General features: G+C 44.8%; 2 protein-coding genes and 1 long non-coding RNA gene across 19 annotated transcripts in view; 2 read left to right on the top strand and 1 right to left on the bottom strand.

The window, feature by feature from the left end:
- The window catches only part of MCF2L2 (MCF.2 cell line derived transforming sequence-like 2), a 206,138-nt gene that overhangs the window by 82,705 nt on the left and 96,542 nt on the right, over positions 1 to 26,891 (top strand). The gene's annotated exons all lie outside the window — the stretch shown is intronic.
- On the bottom strand, positions 116 to 26,699 carry B3GNT5 (UDP-GlcNAc:betaGal beta-1,3-N-acetylglucosaminyltransferase 5). 7 transcript variants are annotated; one of them, XR_014511754.1, is made up of 3 exons: positions 26,382 to 26,699; positions 570 to 4,674; positions 116 to 130 (listed from the first exon to the last, which is right to left on the bottom strand). XR_014511754.1 is itself a non-coding variant. In XM_083442375.1 (2 exons), exon 2 carries the CDS (start codon positions 4,351 to 4,353, stop codon positions 3,220 to 3,222), a length of 1,134 nt encoding a protein of 377 aa, XP_083298501.1. In that variant the 5' UTR covers positions 4,354 to 4,674; positions 26,382 to 26,688; the 3' UTR covers positions 1,048 to 3,219. The 7 variants fall into 7 exon arrangements, 4 of the variants coding, with proteins under 4 accessions (XP_083298501.1, XP_083298504.1, XP_083298503.1 ...); XR_014511755.1 differs by lacking the exon at positions 26,382 to 26,699 and adding an exon at positions 9,233 to 9,775; XR_014511756.1 differs by lacking the exon at positions 26,382 to 26,699 and adding an exon at positions 8,766 to 9,775.
- Positions 4,674 to 8,162, top strand: LOC310678545. Its single transcript, XR_014511835.1, has 2 exons — positions 4,674 to 5,492; positions 7,879 to 8,162. It is a non-coding gene; the product is annotated as an uncharacterized lncRNA (long non-coding RNA).

Raw genomic sequence — 26,891 nt, forward strand, 5'->3', positions numbered from 1 at the left:
TGCCAGGGCGGGAAGCAAGCCTTTAAATAGATTGAGTTACTCTATGCTTTTAAACCAGCTTAACTTAAACTGTGTTCCCAACTTGTGTGACTATGCTGAATGGCCTTAGGATCCCATCATTGCCATACCCCTTTTAATAATAATAATAATAATAATAATAATATCATCTTTATTGTCATTGCCCCCTTCGGGGACAACGAAATTACTTGATTGCTCCATAAAAACACTAATTAAACAATACAGTATAATACAGCAAGGGAGATTAGATGACTTTCAAAGTCCGGGCTTCCCATTCAGGGCCGAGATCGCTCTGGAGAAGAAGCTGTTCTTGTCTTCATCGTCCTGTATCTCCGTCCCGACGGCAAGAGCTCGAAGAGACAGTGACCAGGATGCGATGGATCTTTTACTATGTCCAATGCCTTCCTATGGCACCTTGTGGCATAAATCTGCTCTAAGGTGGAGAGTGGGCAGCCAACAATGCTCTCTGCTGCCTTAACAACCCTGCACAACCCCATCCTGTCCTGGGTAGTACAGCTTCCGTACCACACACATAAGCCACAAGTGAGCACACTCTCAGGGCTTATGCTGGTTTAAAACAGGGGTCAGCAACCTAAGGCCCATGAGCCAGAAGTCACCCACGGAGGTCGTTTGACTGGCCCACAAGCTGCCCCCGAACCGAGTTGCCCACTCACGCACTGCGCTAAGCCGGTGCAGTGTGGGGACTCGCTTCCGCGGCGCCAGAAGTTGTGTCTGCGCAGATACAGATGCTGAAAATCGTGGGCACGCACGCGATCCAGCCCATGGAGGGCTCTCCGCAGGACTGATCTGGCCCAGGCAAGATAAACCTTGCCGACCCCTGGTTTAAAACGCTAGCTAATCTGGGACATACCCCAGCCTATCTTCTGCTAAACCAGGTTGTGGGAGTTAACATAAGATGGTGACCTTCCAGGTGGGCCAGAGATCCACTGGTTCCCAATTCTGCTCATCCCAGCAGATGGAGCCTTAAGATTGTATCCTCAGTGACTTCAGTTATCAACTTAGAACACATTTACAAAATAACACAAAATTGTTTATTGAAAACAAGTATTTTACAAAACGTGATACAGAGCAAAAGTGTCATGAAAAAATAATCATTTCTGTAATAAAAAAAATCATATCAAATAGCTGCAAACCAAAGAAGTAACTGCTTTAAATAAACACTTTTGTGCAACAGTGTCAAAACTAGTACCCGAAGTTATCATTCAGGCTGAAGCAATTTTACCTGTGAAGTGGAAAAATAAAAGTCTAACAACCTTGCATCTGGAGCACTGGCAAACTCAAGAATTTCCAGTTTCAAATATATAAAGACAATCAATGTTCAGAACCCAGAAGGATAAGAAAATGTCGAGCTCTCTTTTCCTGGAAAGAGTGCCTTCATAACTTCTTTAAATTGTTAAACATTCTTCTGCAAGCTAAAGTAGTACGAAACCATCTCCATGTCCCTTTAAAGCTAGCTAATAAATACTTTTAAAAGCAGAACATACCTGCTGTAAAACACAAAACACATACAGCACTTCCAACAGTCAACATAAGTTTTAGGTGCTAGCTATACATTAGGCCTTAAATCTTGTGGTCACTTGAGCATTGTGGTCACTGGACTAGCACTTCAGACAAAGCAAAGGCCTGCTAACAAGACCCAAACTCTTAAGCATATTTCGACTGTTATTGGATGGCATTAAGCTAGCTGTCAATGGGATGTCTGTTTGAAACTGGTTATAGCAATATAGAAATTAAACACCAATAAAAATCCATGTTCCATTAGCCCTACATTGTATGCAATTTTGATTTTAAAGCAAAGCCAGTAGCCTGGGGGAACAGGGCGATGAGGAGAGATGGCCAAGATTCTCCCCCCCCCCCCCAAACTATGCAAACCCTTTTGCCTAGAACCTTATGTGGAATGGTAGGTGCAAGCAAATAAATTCAGTTCCAACCCACCCTGTAAAACAGCACTGGGGAACCTGTGTCCCTCCAGATGTTGTTGAACTACAACTTTCATCAGCTGTAGTCCAACTGGCCAATGGTTAGGGATGATGGGAGTTGTAGTCCCATATCTGGAGAGTCAGAGGTTCACCATCCCTGTTATAAAACAGGACAACATACAACTAAGAAACAGCTTCCACTCCCTCTTCTTTCCCCATGTCGCCCCAAATTTGCTCCAGAAGTTTGAGGGAACTCTTACAACATATTTAGGGGGCAGAAAGGAGAGGGAGGGGGAGTCCATTTCTGCGGGCAAAAGTTCTTGCACTAGCAGAACTTACGCATTTTCTATTTCGAATTCATAGATTGCAAAGTCCCTTAAAACATGAATGGGTGGGGAATTTACTCATGTAAGTAGCTGACATGGATTGGTGTGTTTTACACCTTTCTGAACTTTAGAAGCCACTCTTGTGCTGTGTAATCCTACACTTTCAGATAAAACAGTGTCTCCTGCTGATTAAGTTTAACAGAAGTGAACAGGATGAAAATATATTTGCAGTGAAGACCAACTGGGAGGCGAGGAATAATTAAGTGTGATTTTTTTTGTTCAGAGATCACTTTTTTTTTTTTTGTTTTACAAAATTTTGAAATAGAGATGAAGTTTTTCAGGATTCATTTGAACCAGTGCTTGAAGCCAACATGAGCACCACTTGTATAGGATCAAGGTTTGTAAAGTTAGGACTGAATTATCACTGTGATGGACTGTGATGTAGTGGTAACAGGCATAGTGCCATTGGATTGGTAAGACATACAATCAACATGTGATTGTGCATGGGAGTGGGGGAGAAAACATTTACTGGTACATCAATACTTTCATCATTGCATTTATTTGAGCTGCCTACTTTACCTGCTCTTTCCAAATCGTATTATAAACAGAAGATGTACATGGTTTTCAAATAATCTGTTTTCCAAATTCAATTCCATATGGTAATTACAGCTAGTTTAGAATTGGAAGTGTAAACATAGTTTTCAGTAACATCTAGCCAGTTCTTTAGGTCTCTTGGACAAATACACTCTAACATATGGGAGCAAATGGTTCAATAGAGCCAATAAAACTTTGCTGAAGCCATTAGATTAGTGTGGGGTATAGGCAAACATTCACATTTAAAGTTTTCACATAATATTTTATGTTCATTTTTCATGTGTCAAGGGAGAAAAGAGCTGGAGATTTCAGATTTTTGGCTCAACAAGTCTATTCAAGTATTAGGAAAATGCAGCAACACAGGGATATGTGTCCCGATAGTCTATTCTGCAAAGAAGCATAACATTAACCATTCTACAATATATTTTACCCAAAACTCCAGAGGAAATGTTTTTCACTTTTGGATCCGTAGCCTGCTTCCAAAGGTAGCGAAGGTCTTCTACATGTCCGTGAGAAGTCATCATTTTGTTGTAAATGCATGGGTGATATGGAGCCTTCCCTTCCCCAGAAAAAAAGGGGTGGTGCTGTGGTTCAATTCCCATTTTGTTGGCACAGAGACCCATGAAAACATCATCGATGTAAAGGCTTGAATTAAGAGTCTGTGAGGCTGCATATACTTTAGCTGCTACGTCACTCGATATTACATACGCAGCTCCTGCCGTGTAATCCGGATACGCAGGCCAGGGATACATTTCATAGGGAACGTAGTATTTGCTTTTCTTGTCTCTTACGGGAGGTGCTCCACGATGGACACGCCCAATCCAAAAATTCTGAACACCAACTTGTGCTAGATTTTGGAGGTATGCAACAAGATTTGGCATGTGGATGAAAATGTCATCATCTGCTGACATAACAAACTTGGCGTGAGGACAGAACTTATTTACCCAGCTAAACTGCATGAGTAATTTGTGGGTAAGGTTGTAGAAAGTATCTAAGAAGTCTCCTTGAATCAGGTCGCCGTAAAACCTGTCTTCTGTTTGAAGCCTCATTTGCATATAGTCTCTGTCTGTAAGGTTTCTTGGCTGCCCCAACACAAACAGGGTCTTTATGTTGGCCTGAAGATAGTAACTGACGTACCTTTCATTACCCCACGTTTTCCGAATCGAGTCTCTCCGGTGACGGTTCTCAGGCGAAGACTTTACAAGTAGCAGCAGCAGAACATCTTGCTTGTGACATTTCTCCTTGTGGTTGATCAAGTATTGACAGCCTGCTACCCTATCCAAGTCCTTACTGATAGATAAGCTTTCATTCACAAAATCATAGCTATTTATGAGGTATCTATAAGAGTAAGACTTCATGTGGCTCACAATACTATTGTCAAGTGGTCCCCAAAAAACCATGAGAGACAGCACAAAACAAGTGGCAAATAGCTGTACAAATTGGCATTTTCTTACTCTTCTATGATTAATGTACATTCTGATGCACTCTTCTTATGTCCAACTACAGTTAAGGATCTTTAGTTTTAAACAGAGTTCTTGTTTTCGCAAAAGTGTTCACAGTCTCTCCTTCAGGGGAAGTGTTCATCGTAGATGACTATTTATTTTGGACAGCAGCCTTAATAAAATCCGCATACACCAATTTTTATAAATCATCTTGCTTCAAAAGTTGTTTTGCTGGAATGGAAGTTGTGAAGTAGAGTCTGGATAACAGCACTTGCTGAATATAGTCTTTGCTCTGCTGCATCTTTAGCCGATCGAAGAATTACCTTGCATTTGTTCTCTTACGGCTTAAGACATCTGCAAAATAAAGGAAAGAAAATACTTTAGCCAAAAGTTATTACATTTTAAATTACATTTATAATCCCATAGAAGACCCCTAAAAATACAAAAACACAACAAGTGAAGGATAATTACTCAAATTTTGGACTTATTTGTATCAAACAGATACTAGCACTTCCCCATGCATGGCTGAATTCCATGCCATTACAGAAACCAGGGGTGGGGAACTTGTGGTCATCCAAATCTTGCTAGACTACAACTTACATCATACCTGACCGCTGGCCACGCTGGCTGGGGTTGATGGAAATTGGGGAGTCAAACATCAAACTGCTGCAGTCATAAGTTCTTGACTATCTGATATGCAGTAATCAAGTACACAGAATTTCATCGCACTACAGAACATTTATATTGAAGTTCAATGGTTCACTTCAGACAAATTCTCATTAATTCTTAATAGTTCTCCATGGCAAGTCAATATTATCCCAATATTGCAGATAGGGGGAGCAGAAATAGCAGCTCGCCTTATTCATTCTTTGCTAATTTACAAGACCAGTTTACACCACTTTCACGAAAAAGACATGTAGTATCCTTTTAAAATGATATTCTGACATTGTTGAAATAATGAAAAACGAGGTATTCCTGGTATGTACATTTCTTTGCCAGTATTCAGCCTTACATGGTGTTTTGAGTGTAGGGCTCGGCGATACCAGCTTTTTAACATCACCAGCCAAACATCGCAATCTGGCAATATACCAAATTTCTCCCTCTGCGCAGAGTGGGATGGCGGTTTCACCAGCAATATACAGATGAGTGAAGCCAACATCGCTGTCTGCTCTGTTGGGATTCGCAGGATGATGAGTAAGTCTGCAGGCTTTAACAGGCTGATGCAATACTCTGTGAAGTGCTGGGTCAGAGCAACTCAGCGGGAATGTGACTGGCTGTCACCTGTTTTAAAAGGAAAGCCTGTTCAACAGTAATTGTGGTTGTGGTGTGGTTGTGCTGTGGTGAAGAGTATTCATTTGCCTTAAGGAGCAGGTACTCTGTATGGACTGTTTTTGTAAATACTTGTATATAGCTCACATTAAAAAGACTGCACTGAAAAGAAACCTGGGACTCTGAGCGTTTCGCTAAAAAGCGCCGTGAGGAATTCGCGACAGGGTTATGGTCCCAGCACGTTTCCGCTGCGCAAGAGTACAGGTGGCAGTTATCTAGCCATGGGTGCTGGAGGTGAGCTGCAGGGATGGAGCAGTCCAGAACTGGTGTGTTACTGGAGAAGCTGACGGCCACGAACTACAGCATCTGGTCGGTCCGCATGCAACACTTCCTCAAGCGTGAGGGCCTGTGGAAGGTGGTGGAAACTCCACCGCAGCCCCCTGAGGAGGATGAGGACGACAATGAAAAGCTGGCACTAGCAGAGGCCCAGCTAGAAAAGGATGAGAAAGCTTTGGTTACGATCATTCTTGGAGTGGACGACAGCCAGCTAGTCTACGTAGCTGATAAGGTGACGGGAAGTGAGGCGTGGAATGTGCTCAAGGCTGTCCATGTGCAAGAGACAGCTGGCTCACTGATAACATTGACCAGGAGACTGTACCGGTGTCAGAAGAAACCGGGGGACTCCCTGGTGAACCACCTAAAATTCCTAACAGGCTGTTTCCAGGAGCTAGCCTTAAGAGGGAGGCCTGTGGGGGAAGAGGACAAAGTCTTTATAGTCCTGAGTTCCCTTGATGACAGCTATGATATGCTGGTCAATTCCCTCGAGTCTGTGGAGACTGATAAGCTGACTCTGGAATACGTTACTGGATGGTTGTATGCAGAGGAGGACAGGCGTGCAGAGCGAAAGATGACCTCAGCCCAGCTGTTGGAGCATCCCAGAGGGAACAACAGCCGGGAAGAGCAGAGGTGTCGGGAGCCGGAGAAACAGCCAGGAGGAGCTGCTGCAGACCAGCCGGTGGTCAACAAAGTAAAAAGGTGTTTCTGCTGCAAGTCCAGTGGACATCTGCTGCAGTACTGCCTGAGAAAACAACAAAAACAGCAGAAGCACAGGAGGCAGCAGAGAGATTCAGAATTACTTAGGAGTAGAGGTTCAGAGAAATGAAGAGGGCGTCTACTCTCTGAGTCAGAAGGAAAAAATCAAAAAGTTACTGAAGACATATGGAATGGAGAGGGCAAAGGAGGTTGACACTCTCATAACTACCCAGTACAAAAATGAACCAGAAGGACAAAAATGTGAGAATGCAACAGCATTTCATTCTCTGTTGGGTTCTCTGTTATATTTAAGTTGTTGGACAAGACCCGACATAACATTGGCAGTGCACATGTTAAGCCAAAGAAGTGCAGACCCGGCTCAGAGAGATTGGATAGCACTTAAAAGAATCCTAAGGTATCTGAAAGGCACAAAAGATTACAAACTGATGCTGGATACAGGATATGATCAGCAAGTGTATGCATACGCTGATGCCAGCTGGGGGGACAGATAAAATGGAAAGTCTACCACTGGTTATGCCATATATATTGGAAATGCCCTGGTTCAGTGGAAATCCCAGAAACAAACATTTGTTGCCACAAGTACTTGTGAAGCAGAGTACTCAGCCATAAGCGAATGTGTATCACAAATAGAATGGTTTGCTTGCCTAACAAAAGAGCTTGGAATAACTTCTGAAATGCCAATCACTGTGCTAAGTGACAACATGGCTGCACAACAGCTTGCTAACCAACAGAACTTTAAGAGCAAGAGTAAACATATAGCTATAAGATACGGAAATGTGAAAAATGCTTTGGAAAGAAATGTGTTAAAGGTACAGCACTGTAACACAAAATGTAATGTGGCGGATTTGTATACAAAATGTTTGGATGGTCCTAAATTTCGAGACTTAAGAGAATTATTAGGTCTCAAGCCTTTGACTTAAGGAGGAGTGTTGGGATTCGCAGGATGATGAGTAAGTCTGCAGGCTTCCACAGGCTGATGCAATACTCTGTGAAGTGCTGGGTCAGAGTGGCTCAGCGGGAATGTGATTGGCTATCACCTGTTTTAAAAGGAAAGCCTGTTCAACAGTAATTGTGGTTGTGGTGTGGTTGTGCTGTGGTGAAGAGTATTCGTTTGCCTTAAGGAGCAGGTACTCTGTATGGACTGTTTTTGTAAATACTTGTATATAGCTCACATTAAAAAGACTGCACTGAAAAGAAACCTGGGACTCTGAGCTTTTTGCTAAAAAGCGCCGCGAGGAATTCCAGTCCTGGGTGATAAAATGTTGATGTATCGTCCAGGCCTATTTGAGTGTATGTGTAATTTTAAGGGAAACCTGACAGCATGACGGAAAAATGCAAATAGTATTTCTCTACCCGTGAACATATTAACAGGCACTCCAGAAATTAAAATATCCATGTGTCAGGCACTCTGCTATCCTATTCAGCATGCACCCATAAAAGCTTCTTCAGTACAGGACTTAAGTCTGAGGAGGGGTCCGGAAGACGGCCCCAAGCAGATTTTTACAAGGAAAAGAAAGAAATAGCATCTTTCATAAGGCTGCATAAAAAAAAATCTTCAATTGTCCCAATGTAATTCTACAGCGGTTGAGTCATTAAAACGAGATTTAGTCGATCCAGAACTTGCAGAAACCAGCAGAAGTACTTAGGTTTCTGGTCACGAAGCATTAAAAATGGCCCTGTACTGAGAAAGAACGTGGTTTTTGTTTGTGCCATAGTTTGCTGTTTAATTACAAACACCGTCTGTATGTTTGGATGCAATGGAGGTCATAAATGGAGCTAAACACCTGTGCTGTCTTCAGCCAGCCCTCTGCTCCCCAAAATCAGACGCCCTGTGCTTCAACAGGGGGCAACTGTCCCCCCAACTGTGACCTCCTAGAAAAATTCATCCCTTCCCAGGCCTATTAGGATTAAAATCTGTTGTGTGGAGTCCCAAATGGGTTGTCTAAAATGAATTTATCTGAAGGCAGCAGGGCTGTTAACCTGTGTGGGCAGGGATGCTTTTATTAATTTTTCCTCTTGGTTTTAATGTACTTATGTGTGTTGGGGGACGGGGCTGGGGGTTCTGTCTGTCTGGTTGTTTTGGGCTGTCTTGCGCAAGATTAACTAATTAAAAAACAGAATACCTAAAAGCAGAAAGGTCCGTATGGTAAGCAAGCAACTCTTTCTTTGCCCAGGGTGCAGCTGTAAGATACCATTTGAAGCCAATGGCTAGCAGGAGATTTGGTTGTTTAAAAGGCACATATAAAAGCCAGCCTTCTTTCTGTGTGAGGACTGGGGACAGTGGCCTCAGGGGCAAAGAGGTGACAGCAATGCCCCCGTCTCTCCTAAATTTCCTGCCTGAGGAGAGACGCACTTCAGTGAGGAGGGCTGAGGCGGCCATAACGCTTTCTGAGGAGAAACAGTCGCCTGCCTGCTTCCATAAACAGTCCAAGTGGGGGAGGGGAAAGAAAAGTGAAATTTGAATCTCAGGCCCTTCTTCCATCTCCATTGCATGCGCCAGCTCTTCAAAAAAAGCAGCATTTGTTCAGACACAGGAAGCATGTTCATAGCCACCACCGCCCACAAAAACAAGAGCCTTTTATTACCACACCTGAAGGTAATCACAAGGCAGGCAGACAAGTGTTTTCTTCATTCTCCACAATGCAAGATCTGATCTCTATCACTACCCAGTTTTTCCCAAATGAAGCATAAAGCACTGTGCTGTGACGATTTGAAAAATAAAATCTATAAAGCACCATGCTAACTTTATTGCTAATCACCCTATCAGACTAATCGCGACGTCACAAGGCCAGAAATTTAATAAAGCAGTCGCCTCTGAAATAGCAGTTTCACTATAATCTGTTTGCTAGGGTCCAGTTAAAGCTACTTTTGGTCTCCATTTGGGTCCATGAGAGGCCCTAACTACCATTTCAGAGTGAGTGTGCCTGTGTGTGAGATAGGCAAGATAAACAGGGGACTCTATTCCTCTGCCCTCTCAGTGTTTTAAACCACTTTGACTTTGAATATATCTCATGATCAGGACTCCGATCCCCCTGCCTAAAAAACCACAAAAGCCCCTTAACAAATATGAAAGCAGAAGTCATGCAAAACAGCATTGTACGAGTGTGACCACTGTCCCGCCAGTGAAGCTCAGGGCTACCAACCGAAACAACCTGCAAGTCACTGACCGCACTGTGGCTCGGTAATGTGGTGAAGCAGGAATCCACACCTGTATTACTCTTCCCCAGAACTGGAGGCAATGTGAAAGAGCTCTTTGGGACAGGAGAAACAAAACTAGAAACAAATACAGGTAAAAAGCCTGTCTTCCTATAAGCCAAAGCTGCAGAACTCTCAGCCTCATGGTGGCTAGAAACACAATTTTGAATTTAAAAGCAATGCACAGCAACTGTATTTTGCATTAGAGTGCATATTCCATGTACAAGTGTAGCACCCTGCTTGTGGTTAACGCTTAGCTGGAATGAAATATTCAATGCAGCAATATAGAAATTAAAATAATAATTTATTTGTCAGACAAATAAATGATAGGCACAGTGGTATATGGTTACCAAAGCTCTGCCCACTCCAGCCCTGATGGCCAGCACTTATATTTCCTCAGCCCAGCCCCCTTGCTCCTCCTTTGGCTGCCTCTGTCCAATCAGCCTGGTTGAAATTCCTGTTGGCTGTTTGCTAGAACCAATCATAAAAGATACACCCATTTCCTATTACCTTTTATGGGAGACAAAGAGCTATATTTCCTTCTATCCATAAATGGCAGACAAGTAGCCATGTATCTTACATTTGCCTCGACAAGGCACCTTAATTACCAGATCACCTTTTGCCCCTGCTGCCCCTGACTAAAACAAATGGCTCATGGTATTAAATTTTGTTAAACAATAAATCTTACTATTTACCAACTCTTAATTAGTGCTTTTTTTTTTTTTGCCATGCCCCACCTAAGCATCTCTAAAATCCCCGTGACACATAATACTTAATATTCAAAAAGTGAACTCCTGTTCACGTGGAGGAAGCCTAAAAGGCCATTAACTTGGTCTAACTCATTCACGAATTGCCCCCCTGTTGGGTGTGTGCCCCACGTTGGGAACCACAACTCTAGGCCAAATTAAAAAGTTCAGCTTGGTCTCCTCTCACAAGTACAGTATTTTTTGCTCTATAAGACTCACTTTTTCCCTCCTAAAAAGTAAGGGGAAATGTGTGTGCGTCTTATGGAGCGAATGCAGGCTGCGCAGCTATCCCAGAAGCCAGAACAGCAAGAGGGATCGCTGCTTTCACTGAGATTCAGAATATTTTTCTTGTTTTCCTCCTCCAAAAACTAGGTGCGTCTTGTGGTCTGGTGCGCCTTATAGAGCGAAAAATACGGTAACTCACAAATTCCTGTAGTTGTTTGGAACTTTATCTGTGAAGTAGTTTAATTAAACCGTGGGTGGCCAACCCATAACAGACAAGCATTATATTCTAAATAATATTCATCACAGCTGTTATTTAACCATTCCTCGGTAGAGGTTTAGCAAGAAAGGGAATTGCTTGCAGAACTTGCAACAGCCTAAATGCCTTATAATTTCAGATTTATAGTAAGAGGAGTACAGGATCTTTGTCTCGGTTCAAAGAAATTCAGGCATCATGTGAGATGCAGCTGGCCTGAAGCAGTCTTGAGGTGCTCCAGCTGAACACAACCAGCACATGGTATTTACCCTCCTAGCGGAAAGGGAACCGTTTGGGGTTTTTTTCCTGGTAGATGGCCTGTGCTATGATTAACAACTTGGACAGACATAGCCAAGGTTTGCAGCTTGTGGTGTGCAACAGGAGGGAGAAAAGCTGCAGAAGCAGTTTTTTTAAACACAGTTGAAATCAGCACTTTCCGCAGCACGAGTCAAGCTCTATTATTTTGGTTACATAAAATTACACAAACAAATGAAACACTCAGCAACGGCCTAGACAAGGTTCATTTCAGCCTGCATGCTAAAAAAAATAAATGCTAGAAAGCAGCCCTAAGTTATTGGGGGGCTGGGGCGGAAAGAGAAGCAACGTTATTTTGCCCAATCTATCTGGATTGCCAGGGTAACTCTCTTCTTATCCCAGTTGCTAATTACCGTATTTTTCGCTCCATAGGATGCACTTTTCCCCCTCCAAAAATGAAGGGGAAATGTGTGTGTGTCCTATGGAGCGAATGCAGGCTTTCGCTGAAGCCTGGAGAGTGAGAGGGGTCGGTGCGCATCGACCCCTCTCGCTCTCCAGGCTTCAGGAGAGCCCCAGCGCCAGCCCCACAAGGTCGGGGGACAGCGGGGAGGCGGAACGCCGCCATCCCGCTGTCCCCGGACCTGATCCGAAGGCTGGCGGCGGGGAGAAGAGCGCTTCTCCCCGCTGCCTGCCCCGCAAGCTCCGGGGACAGCGGGGAGGCGCAGCGCGTCTTCCCGCTGTTCCCGGACCTGGTCTGAAGGCAGGCGGTGGGAAGAAGAGCGCTTCTCCTCGCTGCCTGCCTCGCAAACTCCGGGGACAGCAGGGAGGCGCAGCGCGTCTTCCCACTGTTCCCGGACCTGCTCTGAAGGCAGGCGGTGGGGAGAAGAGGCGGTGGGGAGAAGGAAATGGAGAGGCGTAATGACAAAAGGCTTGCTCAGATTTTCTTCTGGCAACAAGTAAATAGACTTTTTTTAAAAATGTAAGAACTGCCCTACTAGATCAGACTAAAGATCTTACCTAATCCAGGATTCTCCCTCTAGGCACTCAAGGCAGCTTGCCCATTTATCCCCAGGAGAGGTATAAACGATTATCAGTTTGGACTACATGCATCAATTCAAAACAAAGTTAGAAATGCTGGTACTTTTTAATCTCCACCCTTCCCTCCAAGGATGACACGAGTAGCAAACAGAGGGCTCTAATATTTAAAGTGTTCAGAATGCCATCCTAGTGGCATTTATTGGAGAACGCTTTTTTTCTTGCAGGAGTTGTATAAGCTGTTCTTTAAATAGAGAGAAAGAATAGTGAAAATGTCTTAAATCAGAAATATGAAAGTTCTACGGGAATGCATATTCACTATTTCTTGTTAAAATATTTTCAGTGCTTACACTTAAGCGCATACTTTATTAACAAAAACAAAGATTTTCCCCCCCAGGTGTTATAATTAAAGTTATAATTAAAGGGCTTTTTAATGAAATATGTACACACACCCAGTTTCTAGTCCATTACAAACATCCCTTTGGTACAAGTTGTACTTCAATCACAAAAAAATACACCCTCTGATCAAAAGTACAATATTTCATTAAATATCGGGCTGAGCTTTGTAGCCTTTGCAAATGCACTGTTGTCACGCATCAGTTACGCAAGTGTCAGGGCATGGAAAGCTTCTGTATGTAGCAATTTCTGAAGCCTCGCTCAGACAGCGTGCCTTGCATCCAGGTGGATTAATGGAATAGTAATGTAATGACACATGAAAGAAACCATGAGAAAACTGCCAAGGTAGAAGTGGTTTTTAAAGTCTTTTAAAGCGTAAGTGTAGAAAACCCACAAGGCACACAATGTGCAATTCCAGGAAGCAACTCCGATTTGAAAAGGCTTCACTTCCTTCCTTGCACTCCCTATAACCTTTAAAACTATCAGTTTTCATCCTCACTCCCTTGACTGATGCATTTTTGTGCCCTCAATATGCAACCTTTTATACATCTTGGGGAATGGAATATTACCCACCCCCTATTCGACCTTTCTGGATGCTTCTCCCAATTTGCCCAAACAGTCACCTACTGACTGTGTAACTGAGTACCTGAGTACCTGAGTGGGGTTACCATGCAAGCTGGTTTGCATATTACTCTTGTATTAAAATGTGCAATGCAAGACTGGAAGCTAGACTTTGCCCCGGAGCGTAATCTGAAGGCAAATGAGGCAACCACCTTGCTAATGGTAAGCAGGTCCGAGTCTGGTCAGTGCCTGGATGGGAGACTGCCCGGATTACCACATGTGGTGTCTTGGGTTCCACAACAGAAGAAAGCCTTGATATAAATTTAAGAAATTAACAAATTCATGCTGAATGGTTTAACACAGAAAACTAGATTCCATAGTGTTTTATTTGACACCTTCACTTCAAAAGTGTCTTCAGACAAAAAAGGTTGCAATATAGTTTATAGTTTTCAGGTTTCTAATGTCAGCAACCCCATCCTAGGGTCGTCTCTGTGTGTCTCTCACACATTAGCCACACAAAAGACACCTCCCCATTCTGCTAGGGTAAGCAGCAGAAAGTATATATCCCCTCTATATACACTACGCCGTTTGTACATGGATAGGATAGCACAGAAATGTGCTAACAGAAACAGGATGTGCACATACATCTGGCTCCCCATAAAACCACTCAGCACACTGTGGTTTTCAGGCGGCTTCCAACCTGTCACTGGTTCTTAAAAGAATCATTTTATTTTACTCATTTATGAAATTTATTCCCTGGTTCAAAGGTGGGCTTCAAGTGAAACAGTTCCAAATGGAACAGGTCAGTACAGATTCAGCTAAAGAGGTGCGTCCCACAAAACAAAACACCTTAACTTTCAAAAGGCCAGGGTGAAGAGCATATGGTGAAAGCTGTACAATGCAAAGATTCCTGCACTGAAGGGGGTTAGACTAGATGACCCTTGGGTTCCCTTCCAACTCTACCATTCTATGAAAATGCTAGATGCCCTCCACAATTGGGGGGTGCGGGGCACAAGGAAAGCCCCCTATGCAGACCTTAACCTCTGAGAAAATGGACAGGGAAAGTATTTCAGATATTTTGGACCTAAATAATTTATTCAATTACCCTAGGTTTTTTATATATATATACACACAGGATAAGAACAGAAAGAGCTGTCTTACATTGAATCAAGACCATCTGTCCAACTAGTGCAGTATTGTCTACAGGCCTTCAGGCCACAGCAGATAATTCAGTTAAGATGTTGACCCTGTGTGTGTCAGTGTGAAAAAGGGCAAAATCCATGCTAGGGATCATTAGGATTTCTTATGCTTGGACCACACACGGAATACTGTGTGCCGTTCCAACGGTTTCACTACAAAAACGATACTGCAGTCCTGGAAAAGGTTTAGAAAAGGGCAATCAAAATGATTGCTGTGGTCTGTAGCAACTCTCTTACGACGAATGGTTACAATATTTGTGCCTTTTTCCATTTAGAGAAAAAGCAAGTGTTTAGCGGGGTATAAAATTACACATGATGCGCAAAAAAGCGGACAGAGAAAATATAATAATAGTAATAATAATAATTTATTATTTATACCCTACCCATCTGGCTGGGTTTCCCCAGCCACTCTGGGCGGCTTACAACAAAAGATTAAAAATACATTAAAACATCAGTCATTAAAAACTTCTGTAAACAGGGCTGACTTCAGATGTCTTCTAAACGTCAGGTAGTTGTTTATTTCCTTGCCATCTGATGGGAGGACGTTCCACAGGCCAGGTGCCACCGAGAAGGCCCTCGGAGCTGGACCTCAGTGTCTGAGTTGAACGATGGGGGTGGAGACGTTCCTTCAGGTATACTGAGCCGAGGCTGTTTAGGGCTTTAAAGGTCAGCACCAACACTTTGAATTGTACTCAGAAACATACTGGGAGCCAATGTAGGTCTTTCAAGATCGGTGTTATGTGGTCTTGGTGGCCACTCCCAGTCACCAGTCTAGCTGCTGCATTCTGGATTAGTTATAGTTTCCAGATCACCTTCAAAGATAGCCTCATGTAGAGAGCATTGCAGTAGTCCAAGCGGAGAAAACCAGAGCATGCACCACTCTGGTGAGCAGTCCGTGGGCAGGTAGGGTCTCAGCCTGCATACCAGATGGAGCTGGTAGACAGCTGCCCTGGACACAGAAAAGTTTTCCCTCCCCCCTAACACTAGAATTCAGGGACATCTAGCGAAGCTGAATGTTGGAAGACTCAGGACTTCTTCACAAGGGGAGAGAGAGCTGTTGCACTCAGGTCCTGCTTGCAGGCTTCCCACTGGCACCTGGCTTGGCCGCTGTGAGAACAGGATGCTACTCTAGATAGAACACTGGCTCTGCCAATGTCCTTAACCTAGGGCGTCAAATTTTGTGGTGCCTTTTACCCAAGTGAAATTGCTTTCTCAAATCAATAAAAGGTAAAGGTACCCCTGCCCGTACGGGCCAGTCTTGCCAGACTCTAGGGTTGTGCGCTCATCTCACTCTAGAGGCCGGGAGCCAGCGCTGTCCGCAGACACTTCCGGGTCACGTGGCCAGCGTGACAAGCTGCATCTGGCGAGCCAGCGCAGCACGCGAAACGCCGTTTACCTTACCACTGTTAAGCGGTCCCTATTTATCTACTTGCACCCAGAGGTGCTTTCGAACTGCTAGGTTGGCAGTTACAATACACCCCCACAAAATAGTATGGATTATTCCATTTGCCAAGATCAGTTGTCGCTGAGCCCTGGCTCGCTCTGTCCCCCTACCATGTTTAAGCACAAAGCTTTAAGAGTACGGGCACACAACCCACATGAAACAAAGGACCTTACAGGGTCAGAAATGGTTTCCTCAAGGCACAGAAAGCCTATTTAGCCATCTATAGAAGCATTACTCAACCAGCCCTAGCTTCACTCCTCAGTACTTATTTTTACATGACCATGTGATGGTCACAGGAAAAAGTTAGTCAGTGTTAACACCCATTACATACCAAGCTGCTGGCATACACCCCCTGCTGTGTGCGGAGCTCAGCTTTTACAACACATTGAAACTTGCAAGCCCTCAACATCTTGGTTCCTTCAGATTATATTGATCCAGCCTTCACCTAGCTTGTGTCTTCTGGCCTATAGATTACTTCACTGGTGCCTTAGCTCAGAACAAACTTTGCCTGTGGAAAACAGCAGATTCACTCAACCTGGACATCAAATGAACCTCAACGATACCAGCCAGTTGCAGGCCTTGGGTCCCCCCCCACCCCACCCGCTGGGCACTAAATGAAGGCTGCTGGCCAGACTTTTTCTTAGAACTACAGCTTTGGAACAAAAAGCACACGTAGCCAGTAATTGACAAACAAAGCATCCTATGCACCTCCCATAGCTCAGTTTTAGAGCTTTGCAAGCAGGGATGAAACACAGCACCTCCAGTTAGAAGGATCAGGTGTCAAGAAAGAGCCAATATTGAACCACTAACGTCTCACATCAAACGAAACTGATCTGTAGAAAACAACCTGAAAAAAGAGACAATGCACGTACAGTGGTACCTCTGGTTGCAAACAGGATCCGTTCCAGAGGCCCGTTCGCAACCTGAAAAGAACGCAACCCGTGTCTGCACGGGTCGCAATTTGCCGCTTCTGCGCATGTGCATGACATCATTTTGCGCGTCTGTGAATGCACGAGTGGCGAAACCCAGAAGCAACCCTTTCCGGTACTTCCGGGTCGCCGCGGGACGCAACCTGAAGCAAACGTAACATGAGGTATGACTGTACAAAAGTAAACTAAGAAATCTTTAATAAAAAAAATTAGAAAAGTAAATACAGCCAATATTGGATCGAGCCAATAACACATCTTGTCTGGCATCCTGTTCCATGGGTCTCCAAAAGCATTATTACTTCAAGCTGTGGAGGCAGAGCTTGTTAGACATGGCAGCCAACTGTCTTTGAGAGCCCTCTCCTCCATGAATTTGTCTAATCCTCTTTTAAAGCCATTCAGGTTGGTGACTGTCTCCTGGGCGAGGGAGTTCCCTAGTTTAACCATGCTCTGAATGGAGAAGTGCTTTCATGGACCTGTCCTGAATCATCCCAACATTCAGCTGCAAAACTTCTACCCAAGAGTTATTTCCAGTAGATACTACTGGACTGGTTGGACCAACAGACTGACTCGATACAAAGCCTGAAAAACAAAACTACATTACAATCAAACTTACACTACTTGGCAAATAGCTTTTAGGTGTTTTTAAAACTCAAATAGCTAGAGCACACTATAGTGTATAGGCGCACAACTTGATATCTGGAGCTACTCGTACAACAATAGGCTTACTTTCGCTTCTGTCATTTGCTGCACTTTCAGCATGCATTAGTTTTCTTTTGTAAAGGCCACTCACTTATCCAGTTTGTAACTGGAAGTTATCTAGGCCAGGAGAGGAGAATGGAGAATCTCTTTGTCCCTCAAATTTCTCCCTGTTCCATAGCTCAGACAGACACAAGACTGAGTTCTCTGTAAACTGAAAATTTGGAGGATGGATTTGTGTGCATTGCTGACCAAAGCAGGAGCAGACCTGCGAGTCTTTGTGGAGGCTGCAATAAGAGACTGGCAACATTTGCATATCACAGCAAGCCATGGTTAGTGGGCTGCCATGAAAGCACAGATTGCTTCATTCCTCCCTGCTAGCAAGAATGATCACCCAGCAACAATCCCTGGTTTACCTGTTATGTCCAAGCCAGGAATTGTGACCGGTTTCATTCAAACACACTGTCATTCAGATGAACAATTGGTAAGCCAAGCAGTGGCGTAGTGTGGGGGGTGCAGGGGGGGCCGGGCGCACCGGCCGCAACATTTGGGGGTTAGGGGGCGCAAATTACTTGCCTTGCCCCGGGTGCTGACCACCCACGCTACGCCACTGAAGCCAAGAACAAACCTTTAGGTCATGTTTTATTTGGAGCGAAGCATAACACACACACACACACACACACAATTTGGACACAGGATCCAAGGATTGGGGTTTGTTGCATCTGCTTACAAGCAGGGAGGAGTCAGGTGTGAGCAATCTGTGCATTCTTAGTAAGCCATAAAACATGGCTTACCATGACATGCAAAAAGCAGCCAGCATGTAGGATGCAATGTCAGATAGCCATGCCAATATGAAGAATCCTCCAAAGAATGTTTCACACATGAGTTTCATCATATGCAGCAGTGTGTTCATGAGTAGGGAAGAGCAGGCTGCTGGAATCATGTAGAAATTGTTGTGAGAACGGGCCTGCAGGAAATATGCATACTGAAAATGATTGAACTGTAGATGTAGATGCATACCAAGCTGGCTTTAAGACAAGCCACCCAACAGTTACTTCAGAGGCCTTTTTAGTTTGCAAACCTGTCCCAAAAGGGAATTCAGCCCAATTCCATTTGATAACAGAAAGTTGCCCAGCAACCAAGGTCAGTGGCGTAGCGTGGGTTGTCAGCACCCGGGGCAAGGCAAGTAATTTTCGCCCCCTAACCCGTGGATTTTCGCCCCCTAACCCTAACCCCCAGATGTTGCGCCCGGTGCGGCCGGCCCCCCCTGCACCCCCCACACTACGCCACTGACCAAGGTCAATTTTCATTGACTCATTTTCTAAGATTGTGGGGTGGGGAGGCCTGATTATCAGCAGTTCAGGAAAGCAAGGAACAGTTAATTATACCAAAAGTTATCAATCCACAAAACAAGTGGCAGCTACCAATTACATAACTAGATAGTTCCTGATGCACCCAGCTCCATGCTATTCATAACCCAATGTCAAACATACAGCGCAGCTTGAGGCTTGCTTTCTTTTCCTTTCCAAGACATCAGAGCGCTGAACAGGCAGAAGAGAAAATATAATTACACACCACCCCAATCACCACGGGCAGTGCGAGATTCCAGGGGTTGCAGGCATGCTTCCCAGAGTTTGTGTTCCCTTTGGGGACAATGTGGCACTACAGAGACTATGGTTTTATATGGTTTTATTTACACATATATGCAACCTGCACCTGAGTGGAGGGATTGCGGAGCATTCACATCCTAAGAGGGTCTGGCTTCCCCCTTAATGGCAGCATTAAATCCAAAGGACAGCAAAAAGCCATCCGCTGTGTCTCTTACTTCAAGCCTGTCATCCCACTAGTACCCAGCAAAGAAGGGCCCCGGGGCCCCAGTCACCCTTGCCTGGCAGTCTTGCCCTATGTTGATTTATTGTTGAACCCGCACCCATCTGGCTGGGTTTCCCAAGCCACTCTGGGCGGCTCCCAACAGAATTAAAAGCATAGTAAAACATCAAACATTAAAAACTTCCCTAAGCAGGGCTGCCTTCAGATGTCTTGTAAACGTCAGATAATTGTTTATTTCCTTGACATCTGATGCGAGGGCGTTCCATAGGGCGGGCGCCACCACCAAGAAGGCCCTCTGCCTGGTTCCCTGTAGCTTCACTTCTCGCAGGGAGGGAACCATCTGAAGACCCTCAGAGCTGGACCTCAGTGTCTGGGCTGGTGGTTTCCTTGATGGACCATCACCGACTTTGTCCTCCACTAATGGCCCATTCACCTGACTCTGCCGAGGTGGCTTGGCTCCTCAGCATAACTAAATCCAGGGGCTTTCCCAAAGTTTAATCAAACCTCGATTAATTTGAACTTTTACTAAATCCAGGAATTATGGGGTGACCCAACCAATTCATAACAGTATCTCTATGATGGGGATTTCCTGCAAGGAAAGTCTGCAATCTCTTTTCCATGCCATGCTCCTTACAGAGATGCAAAATCCATCCCTTGCCACCCCATTAGGAGTGCACACTTTGCTCATCTTAACAGCTGCATGCAAGGAGGCCACTGCTATACTCATGAAATCTGTAATGATCTACAGCCTAGGAACAAATACCGTATTTTTTGCTCTATAAGACTCACTTTTTCTCTAGAAAGTTAGGGGAAATGTTTGTGCGTCTTATGGAGTGAATGCAGGCTCGCAGCTATCCCAGAAGCCAGAACAGCAAGAGGGATTTCTGCTTTCGCTGTGCAGTGATCCCTCTTGTTGTTCTGGCTTCTGAGATTCAGAATATTTTTTTTCTTGTTTTCCTCCCCCCCAAATTAGGTGCGTCTTGTGGTCTGGTGTGTCTTATAGAGCGAAAAATACGGTACTTAAAATCAATGCGGCACATCCGTGGCCATGCAAGGACTGGATTCCAGATCGACTAAGCCAGGGATGAGGAACATGTGGTCCTCCAGATACTATTGGATTCCAGTTCATATCAGCCCCGAGCAGCATGGCCAATGATCAAGGAAGGATAAGAGCTGAAGTCTAGCAGCAGCTAGAGAGCCACAGGTTCCCACTCTGTGTTAAATGCAGTTGCTTAGCCAATATCTTTTGTACTGGGAATGCAGAAGTGTCCAAGCATCTCCCAGGTTCCCTTTATGTTACTCAATAAGCAAGAGAGCTTCTTATTACCACACCACACCAAATCTCTTAGCGAAGCTACAACGTAGGAGGGTAGAGCAGAGAGATAATGGTATACGGGAAACATTTTTTGAAGGAGTAACTACATGGGACTCTTATCAAGGCAAGATGTTCCCACTGCCATTATGCTTAAGCCAAAGCAAAGCTACACATAAACCTGAACTGATGCAACAGTTATTCTCTTCCCCAGAAAACTCCTGGGAACTGTAGTTATGCAAGGGGAGAGGACTAATCTCCGCCACCTCACCATACCATAATTCAAAGATTTTTTGTGGGAATACCATGATAATTAAATTGATATGAACATAGATGTGCTTTTAGTCAAGATAGCACAGTATTAAGCAACACACACACACAAAGACCCACCCAAATAATCAGAATAATCTTTAATGCTATCAGCACCAATGAAATTGTCTGCAAAAAACAACAAGGCAGGTGTTTGCAAAAAACAACAACAAGGCAGCCTCCATCTATGGGGTTATCTCTAACAAAAAATGTTCCAAGACTGCACCTTTACATTTGACAGGTACCCACCATTGCAGCTGACACACAAAATAATAGAAACAGTGTAGACCACGTACTTACAGCATTTTAGACAAAAGACCAGCGACCTTCACATTTTTTCCACGTTCTGCTCTCCCCTCAACCTTTGAGCTCTTTAACCATTCACGCTCACATCACTCAGTCAGCTAATTTAGTGAAAGATACATAAAGGAAGTTTAACAGCAGGAAACACTGGTGGAGGGGAGGTGTCTATGTCTGCCATAAACAGATGGCTACTATAGGAAATGAACTAATTTTGCAAGCACAGTTATTACCACAACCCCTAAGCTCTATATTCAACACCGTACAACAGAAGTCTTTGGCCGTGTTCTTAATAAAAGCAGATGCTTAAATGTACACATTAGCTTGTTTCTTCTTACCAAAAGCTGATGCTAATTTTGTTAGCATGAGAAATATACAATGCTGAGAATCACGGAACTTTACTATGTTTTTATATGTGCTGTAAGCCACCCAGAATGGCTGGGGAAACTCAGACAGATAAGCAAGGTATAGATAATTAACGTCACATGCAGAACATCTTTAGAACCATCATATCCCATCAAATGCAGGGCAGCACAACAATATTTATCTTAGTCATCCCTGGAGTGAGTCTTACTATACAGCTGTAACAACTGGGAATGGAACCAACAGTGACTTAATAAGCAACCTAACGAGGCTTGGATTTGAATTCACATTTTGCCTTCTAAATACAGTGGTGCCCCGCAAGACGAATGCCTTGCAAGACGGAAAACCCGCTAGACGAAAGGGTTTTCCGTTTTGGAGGTGCTTCGCAAAACGAATTTGCTATGGGCTTGCTTCGCAAGACGAAAATGTCTTGCGATTCCTGGGTTTTTTTTTCCCCTCCCCCCCTTTTCCCCAAGCCCCTAAGCCGCTTAACAGCTGTTCGCTAAGCCGCTTAACAGCTGATCGCTAAGCCGCTTAACAGCTGATCTAAGCCGCTTATCAGCTGATCTAAACCGCTAATAGCCTTTTAGCAGCTAATCCGCTAATCCCTTAATAGCCGCTAATAGCCGCTAAACCGCTAATAGCGCTAATCCGCTAATGGGCTTGCTTCGCAAGACGGAAAAAACCGCAAGACGAAGAGACTCGCGGAACGGATTCTTTTCGTCTTGCGAGGCACCACTGTACAGTGTCTACCCATTCATGGTACAGGATGGAAACAGAGGCTGGATGTAGCCATAAACTGCTTTGTTACAACCTGTTCCAAGTATAATGCAAGTTATTTTGCACTTCTGCTATCATATCAGCGTATATATCCCTGCTTATCACCACCTCAGGGAATTATTTGCACATATTCCATTTTGTATATACAATAAATACCCTTGCCTTTAGCAATATTAAGAATAGAGGAGGTTTTCTTAAACCACCATCCACCTCTCCAAGGAACGGGTCTTTCCCAGCCCTACCAGGCAATCCCTGGCATTGAACCGGGAACGTATTTATTTGCAAAACATGTACTCTACCAGAGAGCTACAGCTCTTCCCTCTCATGCAGCCTTCTACAACTTGGTGCCCACCCACCCCCAGATCATAGAACTGTAGAGTTGGAAAGCACCCAAGTGTTGTCTAGTCCAACCCCCTGCAATGCACAAATCTCAACACATCCAGTTTTTTTTAAAAAAATGTATTATTATTTATTAAATCTGCATGCCACCCTATATCCGCAGGTCTCAGGGCAGTTACAACATATGAACCACAATACAAAAATACATAACAAAAACAACCCAATAACACCCCTCTCCCCAACACATTTTAAAAGGGCGTTGGATGTCAGTCAGCCAAAGGCCTGGTTAGAAACGAACATTTGGCACCTAAAGGTGAATAATGAAGGCACGGTTTGAAACCATACCAGAGCCTGCTTAGCTTTGCAAATGTTGACACTGGAGCTCCCATCAGTCCCAACCATAATAGCCAATGGTCAGGAGTGAGGGGAGTTGTAGTCCAACATATGGAGAGGACCAGTTTGAAGAAAGGCTGCTGCAATGGTATAATCGCTGCCAGTGGTTATCAAAACGCAATGTCACCCTCTCCTTGGAGCCTCCTAGATATATCCCTGGGCTTGCTCTACTGATGCCTTCACAGGCATGGAATGCAGAGCAACCACTTGCTTCCACCATCACTCCAGGAAGCTCTTCATGTTGTTCCTCAAGCTGACGGTCAATAAATCAGCAAAGTACCTTTTTTTTTTAGCATAAACTTCCCTATACGCTCTCAACCATATTAACACACACTATGGAACTTTTTGTTCTCAGGATGGGCACAAAATCATATTCTGAGAGTCATCGGCCTCCATTAGCAACAGGAGCGAGGGGAGGGAAGAGGCTTAACGTGTGTGTTTTTTTACAACTTGAGAAATGCCTGTGAAAACAAAAAAAAAGGAAAGAAAAAGGCCTCGAGTAAATTCAGATTTACTCAAAATGTTCAGCGCTCAAAATGTTTTCCCCACCCTTCTCTTCACAGGTCCCGTAATTCACTCGCAAACAACAAATTGTAGACTTTCATGTACACTCCAGCCAATTAACTTTTCAATTACAGGTGTGGAAAACAGCAAAAAAATAACAATAATAATGAAAGTAACAAATACCCAGCTGTATACTCCAGCCAATTAACTTTTCAATTACAGGTATGGGAGATCGCAAAGAGAAGTGAAAAAAAAAAGCCCTTAATTGAAACATCTCTTGTGTAAACAGCCTAAAGCAGAGCTAGGCAGGGCCTGGTCCTTTCTCATCAGCTGCTACAACTAAAGGACAGGTGTTACATACACTCCCCTAATTGCAAAGCTAAGTTAGAAGGATGGTTACCCATTTTTAGTCTGCAAGCCCTGAAGGAGCATCTCCACCCCCATCATTCAGCCTGGACACTGAGATCCAGCACCGAGGGCCTTCTGGCGGTTTCCTCATTGCAAGAAGTAAGGTTACAGGGAACCAGGCAGAGGGCCTTCTCATTTCCTCATTGCAAGAAGTAAGGTTACAGGGAACCAGGCAGAGTGGCGCCCACCCTGTGGAACACCCTCCCTTCAGATGTGAAGGAAATAAGTAGCTATCCTATCTTTCAAAGACATCTGAAGGTAGCCCTGTTTAGGGAAGTTTTTAATATTTAACGCTGTATTGTTTTTAATACTTGATTGGGAGCTGCCCAGAGTGACTGGGGAAACTCAACCAGATGGGCAGGGTATAAATAATAAATTATTATTATTATTATTATTATTAGCCAGAGAGTAGCACATAGACTGCAAGCTGGCACCCTCCAGATGTATTGGGCTGCAGTTCCTATCAACCCCAAGCCAGTGGGAGTAGTAGGTTAGCATCCACCTGTCTCAGGAACCAATGGAGAGTGCACCTTTGGGGATGAAGTCGAACTGTTGGAAGGAATTGCAGTGTTGTTGCTCTTTAAAAAAACCGACTCGGAGAGCCCCAAGGTGGGAGTGGATGTGCTACAGTAACCTCTTCATATGTTGCTGCAGCGCATACAGGCTACCTAGATGCTCCCTCAAGAGAGTCATAGAATTGTAGAGTTGGAAGGGACCATAGAGATCATCCAGTCCAACCCCCTGCAATGCAGGAATTTTTCGCCCAAGGCGGGGCTTGAACCTCCGACTCAGATTAAAAGTCTCTGTGCAATTTAAAAGATTACAAGGGGGGGGGGGTCATGCGATCCATTTGGGATCCCACCTGCAGGGGACAGCAGAGGCTGCCGAAGGAACCAGCAAATTCCATCCACCCTGCAAAGCAAGGGAGCAACTCCGCCTCCCAAACCAAACAAGACACTACTATGGAAACTCCACAGGTCGTCTTAAAAGACCAGCAATTTTTATTTTTTTCAATGGCGCTGTATGGGCCTCCGGCTTACAAAAGCAGATGCCACAATGGACTCTGTTGCTCGTGCCCCAGGACTCTTGTCGATTTTGCTGCAAAGGATTAAAACTGTTGCTGTGGGAACTCTCTCGTTTCTTTGCTCCCACTCCCATCCCACCCCAAAAATAAAATGCTCAACGAAGAAGGGGCGAAGTCCCCGCTCTGCCCTCTTAGTTGGGGGCGTGGGAGAAACTAGCCCGCTCCGGGTAGCTTGCAAAGTATAATAGCCCCAACGACGCAGAAATGAGAATGCGTCGGATTGCCTAAGCAAGGAAGCTTGAAAGCGCACTCGCCTTCCCATTGTTAGCGGGTGGGGGGGGGAAAGCAAGATTTGCACAACAGGCAATTCAAATGAAAAGCAGAGGGCAGGGGGAGGGCCTTCTGCGGAGACCCGGCTGTGCAAAAGTTTTTTATCATGCGGGGGGAATCGGTCTCGTTCCCTAAGGCTGGATGAGTAAGGAGGAGGAAGCTCCTCTCTGTGCCTTTGGGGTCGACGTTGCAATTTTCGCCAGAAGCCACAGGCAGCTGGATCGGCTCGTTTTTGCCGGGAGGGAACACCCGCAACCACACAAAGCCGGGAGGGACTGGCGCGAGAATGTGCAAAACGAGGTGAAAGATCAGTCGGGGGTAGCGGTAAAAGTCCCTGCAGCTGCATTTAAGGGGTTTTTTTGCGGGAGGTGTCTTCCTTTTCAAAAAGGGAAGAGGAAGAGGAATGGCGATTGGAAAAGCAAACCCAGAAAGGCACTCGATTCAGCTGCGAATAACTCTTCCCGGAGCGAGCGAGTCAATTACCACACCTACTTTCGGGAGTTTAAAAGTTAATGGTCGCGCGCATCCCAAGGAGAAGGGAGCCCAAACGAGGCCATAAAAGGGACCCTCTTTTTTCAAAGGCGTGAAAGGGGGAAAATCCTAGACAATAGGCTGGCCTCGTGAACTATTTGCAGCGTTTCAGGCTCCGTTAATAGTCACCCTTTCCGAAAAACTCATGGGGTGGGGCGGAGCGCAGGGACTTGCTCGGAAGTTTCGAAATAAAACTTTATATGAAGTTCCTATCGTGTTTTCCTGCTGCAATGTGAAAAACCCAGAAAAAACTTCCGATCAAGTTGCTGCCTTTTACGAAGGATCTCGGCAAAAGCTCCCCAGCCCATCTCCCGAAACGAAAAGCATTCTGTCCGACACAGTATTTTTAAAAATCGGATATGTAATTAATTGAATGACTTACCCTCGCAAAGGCAGGAGAAACCACCCGGCCGCCAAGGGGACGCTCCTTCGGCCTCTCTTGGGGAGCCCCAAAGCAAAGGCGCGCCTGCGAAGGACCACGCGCGGAGAGAGAGAGGAAACCCGGGGAAAACCCCGCATTCACGCTCCTTCTTCCTCCCGGCCGGGCGCGCCACTGAGCTCCATTCACTCCTGGGCAGGATTAGGCGAGCTCTGGGGAGGAAGCTGATTGGCCAGAATCACTTTGTAAAAGCGGAGGCAGTTCCCTCGCTTTATACAATTCGCATTCCGCCCTCTTCGAAATCGGCAGCCCTGTGCTGTGGACGCTTGGCTCGGGAGTCAGCCTCCCCGGCTGCCACTTGCCTCCCCGAAAATGCGCCCCAGGAACTTCACCGTCTCCGGCTGGATCTGTTTGTCCCAGACGCTGCTTGTTTCATCGTTTTCTCACGCTGAGAAAATCGCCTGCCTTTGGGGAATGGCTTAGCTCGTTTTTGTTTTAAAGATGCTCGAGAAA

Source organism: Podarcis tiliguerta (assembly GCF_965153285.1).
Source record: "Podarcis tiliguerta genome assembly, chromosome: 5".
Taxonomy (NCBI): domain Eukaryota; kingdom Metazoa; phylum Chordata; class Lepidosauria; order Squamata; family Lacertidae; genus Podarcis; species Podarcis tiliguerta.